This window comes from Protobothrops mucrosquamatus, unplaced genomic scaffold (genome assembly GCF_001527695.2).
Source record: "Protobothrops mucrosquamatus isolate PMUCROS unplaced genomic scaffold, P.Mucros_1.0 scaffold1609, whole genome shotgun sequence".
Lineage (NCBI taxonomy): Eukaryota > Metazoa > Chordata > Lepidosauria > Squamata > Viperidae > Protobothrops > Protobothrops mucrosquamatus.
In genome coordinates this window covers 258,758-263,318 of record NW_015387772.1, presented here as the reverse complement: position 1 = coordinate 263,318, position 4,561 = coordinate 258,758, and the positions used below count along the sequence as shown (strand labels likewise).

General features: G+C 38.5%; 1 protein-coding gene across 1 annotated transcript in view; it reads right to left on the bottom strand.

The window, feature by feature from the left end:
- Positions 1–4,561, bottom strand: part of ABHD12B (abhydrolase domain containing 12B) — a 35,898-nt gene that overhangs the window by 21,838 nt on the left and 9,499 nt on the right. Inside the window, exons 2-4 of the mRNA XM_015822580.1 lie at positions 3,151–3,278; positions 1,642–1,744; positions 419–538 (exon numbers count right to left, since the gene is read on the bottom strand). Of these exons, the coding sequence (XP_015678066.1) occupies positions 419–538; positions 1,642–1,744; positions 3,151–3,278 (351 nt within the window). The remainder of the gene's footprint in view (positions 1–418; positions 539–1,641; positions 1,745–3,150; positions 3,279–4,561) is intronic.

The window sequence follows — 4,561 nt, the reverse complement described above, 5'->3', positions numbered from 1 at the left end:
ATATATATATATATATATATATATATATATATATATATATATATATATATATATATATATATATTATTTTCCTATTTTTTCTCCATTTTCTGTTTTTTTCTATTTTTTTCTTTTCTGTGCTTTTAGGGTTTTATTGAATTAGTTTTTATCTTTTTAACTGTAATGCTTAATAAAATTACTACAAAAAGTAAAGTCATACTGCTTAATTCATCATTTTATGGGATCTCTGTATTGCAAGTTAAGAACGCTGGCAACTAACGGTAAAAAAGTCTGCCCATAATAAAGGACGTGTGAAGTCCTTGCTTCTCAGTCCGGCAGAGACTTGAAGCCACTTTCTCCCTCCCTGGATTTCCACCCCAACATAGATCACATAGGATAATCTCAGCATTAATGTTTCTGCTGAGAGTACGAAATTCACCTGGTACCCCCATTGCCGTGGAGATAGATGATGACGGGGTTATCATCTGCAAGGGCCTCTTCATACCAGCTGAAGTCTTTTCCTTCAGCTTCCTTCCGTCTGTTGTCTGCTAGAGTATACCTAAGACAGGAAGCCAACAGTTCAGACAGGCCTCTTTTTAATCCTCCAAGGTAGGCCAGACAAGCCTACCTCAGAAGTACTAACTGTATGTTTATTGTAAGGTTACATTAACAGAATCTTGCAAGACTGAAAATATTTCTCCCCTTCTTTTCTTTTACTCTCCAGGAAACTAGGGAGGATCCCTTCTGAAATGTTTCCCATGCCTTCCCTCCTTCTGCAGCTGAGATTATCTTTTACAAGATGGTTGTCCAAAGGAGATAAGATACCTTTGTCCAAATTACTTAATAAACCAGGTCACTGAATTAACTGAAGTAGCCAAGATGTTTATTTTAAAAAATAATTAGATTCATGCATGCATCAAGAGAAAAAAGCAAAAATGGGAGAACAGCTTCTCTACTAAGGATATCACAGGAGATGTAAAAAAGATCAACTTCAGTGGTAACTTCACTCATGCAATCAAAGATACTTTGTGCATGCATAAAAGAATAGGGATCAATTGTAAAGTTGTGGCCACCATCTTGTCTTTGTTTACTCTTCCATGAATGCCCCACATTGCTACTTTGAAGTAGAATGGAACAACACACTGAGGCCAACTCACCCCAGTCGACTCACCGTAGCCAATTCACCCTAGCCAACTCGCTGCGGGACAATTCAAGAGAGGAACAAGTGAATTGCAGCGGGCCTTGTCTCACTTTAGGTTTGAACCCTCTCATGTTGGAAGTCCTCGAGGCTGGGTGAGCTGCAATTCATTTGTCCCTCTCTTGAGTTATCCTGATTTGAATTGAATTGTCCTGCAGCAAGTTGGCTGGGCAAGTCTGCTGAAGTATGTTGTCCTAGACCAGAGGTAGGGAATCTTGGCTCTTTTAAGACTTGTGGACTTCAATACCCAGAATTCCTGAACCAGCCATGCTGACTCAGGAATTCTGGAAGTTGAAGTCCACAAGTCATAAAAGAGCCAAGGTTCCCTACCCCTGTCCTAGACCCATTTGAAGTACGGTCTCTTGGCCACAGATCTGATCTCAAGTGAGCCTGACCAAGGGAACTCCAAGTTGGACCTATATAATCTATGCCAAAGAGGCTGACGGAGCCAAGTAATTACTCACCAAATGCCAAAAGTGATTCCTGGTTCAGAGATAAGATAGAAGTTTTGGGTGTTCTTTACAAATACCTCAGGCTTATTATAATCTACTCCAAAAGGGTAAGCCACTGCAAAAGAAAATAATGTTGAAGTTTGCTTTCTGTAAAATCAGTTGACCTCCCCTCCCATTTCCAGCCCCCTATGCCAGGACAAAGACTCTGAAAATGTCAAAAACTTAAAGTGGCTTTAACTGAGTTTTTCCCCCTGCACCCACAGAATGCTGGGGGTTAATAATATTGTGATGGACAGAACCACAAGTTCTTCAGAGAGAATGATCTACAGCAAGGTGTCAAACTGCTGGCCCATGGGCCAGATGCATCATAGCAAAACCGTGCTTAACCCATTGCCGGCAATGGATAAAAAAGTCATGATACGTTGCAACACGTCACGTGACATTGCGAGTTTGACACCCCTGATCTACAGTTATGCAACCTCGATTCTGGTGATATTTTGAACCAAGGACTAGCAGTGTTTTCATGAGTCAAACACTGTTGTGTGATTTTGTTTAATAGTATGGGCACCAAATTTCTTAAAAATGTATTTAAAGGGGCCAAGATCTCCCACAAGATCAACAAATCTTATGTCAGATTTGTGACCTCATACCTGGAAGAAAGGCACAATCTCAAAGGATCCTGTGTTTTGCAATAAGATGAGAGCTTGGCCATTTCTTCTTTTAAATTCATTTTTATTTAAATGGATATAATCTGAAGGAGTCCCCAGTTTTGGAAAATCAGAATATCACTTGGAAATCAGTGATAATCATCTCAAAATCCCTGCAATTATTATCAGGCTAGTAAGATAAATGCTGTTTTTAAAACAGAAGAGAGCATTAAAAATATCAAGGGAAGCACTTCCTTTATCTATAGCTGTGGCCTACTTCCCCATTCAGGTGGAGTATATTAGAAATTAATGCTATGCAGTTGTTAACAATTTATCAATGTTTATTTAAACAAGCCTCTTTTAACTATTAGCATGACTTTGGAGAGCTTGTTTGGCATCATGGTTAAAAGCATGGAAGTTACAACTGGAAGTTCCAGTCCTGGTTTAAGGATAAAATCAGCTGAATACCTTCGCCAACCGGCTTCTCAGTTACCAAGAAACCTGCATGAACTTGTCCACATATATGCATAATACTGTGATCATCTTTCATTAAAATGTTTACGCAAAAAGTATATTCATCACTTTAACAGCATAGTAATTTAGAAACCTTGGGGACACTATTAAAGTTGATCTTTTGCAACAATATTTTGAATGGATTTCTTGAGCAAGATGTAGATCCACCCTGTATTTGAGTTACAATTGCATTATCTGACATTTTCAATAAAGATTAACTTAGTCAATTTGGTAAAAACAAAGATATTTTGAGTGGTTTCCAACAAATCCTTAATTAATCATTTATCTGTGAATGACTACCTGCATACAGGAAGAAAATACTTCTATTTTCAATTGAGATAGATAAAATAGGAATACTTACAAAAATTGAGATATACAAATTTTCTTATTATTGAAGGGAACAGTCGAACACTCAATGGTACAGAGACATATACAATAAATAAATACAGTAACACTGCCATGACTATAGAGATATAATTCAGAAGTTCCCTAGAGAAAAAAAGATGGAATGAGATTTAATGTATTGCTAATTATAATAATAATTATACTGTTTACCAAGATAATCCAACAACAAATGGCTAATACTTGTGAAGATTACAGGTAGTCCTTGATTTATGACCATAATTGAGCCCAAAATTTCCTTTGCTAAGCAAGGCAGTTGTTAAGTGAGTTCCACTCCATTGTACAACCTTTTTGCCAGAGTCATTAAGTGAATCCAGGTTCCCCCATTGTCTTTGCCTGTCAGAAGCCAGCTGGGAAGGTCACAGAGGGTGATAACAGGATCCCAGGATACGGCCACTGTCATAAATACGTGTCAATTGCCAAGTTCCCGAATTCTGATCACCCCATCATGGAGATGCTGCAACAGTCATCAAGAGTGAAAATTGGTCATAAATCACTTTTTGCAGGGCTGTGCAGTCACTACACAAATGGTTGTAAGTCAAGAACTACCTGTATATAATTACCCCCAACATTGGAAGCAGTGACTTTTTCAATTTAAGTACTGGGAAACCTAAAGAAGAGAGACAACTGATTGAGCAGAAGGACCGTACTACCGGTACAGGGTAGTCCTCAGCTTAGGAACCCATAGTTTAACAACTGTGGTATTTACAACAGCCCCCTCCCCTTACTTAGGACCCAGTTTTGAAGTTCTGATGGCTGGGCTCTCCCTGCAGTGCCGTAATTGTATTTTGGATGCTAAGCCATTGGCCACAATTATCACTGCCTGCAATAAGGCATTTGATAAAGTAGACCACAACCCACTACTCAATAAAATAGAAAAATGTGGGTTAGACAGCATCACTACCAGGTGGATTTGTAGTTGGCTGACCGGCCATACTCAGCATGTGGTTCTCAATGGAACTGCATCTACAGGGAGGGAAGTGTTTAGTGGGGTGCCCCAGGGCTCTGTCCTGGGCCCAGTGCTCTTCAACATCTTCATCAATGATTTGGATGAGGGGATAGATGGGGAACTCATCAACTTTGCAGGCGACAGCAAGCTGGCAGGAATAGCCAAATTCCAGAAGACAGCCTTAAGATACAGAAGGATCTTGACAGACTTGAATATTGGGTGCTATCTAACAAAATGAAATTTAATGGTGAAAAAAGCAAGGTTCTACATTTAGGCAAGAAAAACCAAATGCACAGGTATAGTATAGGTGGTACCTCATTCAACAGTAGTAACTGTGAGAGGGATAATAATAATAATAATAATAATAATAATAATAATAATAATAATAATAATAATAATAATAATAATAATAATAATAATA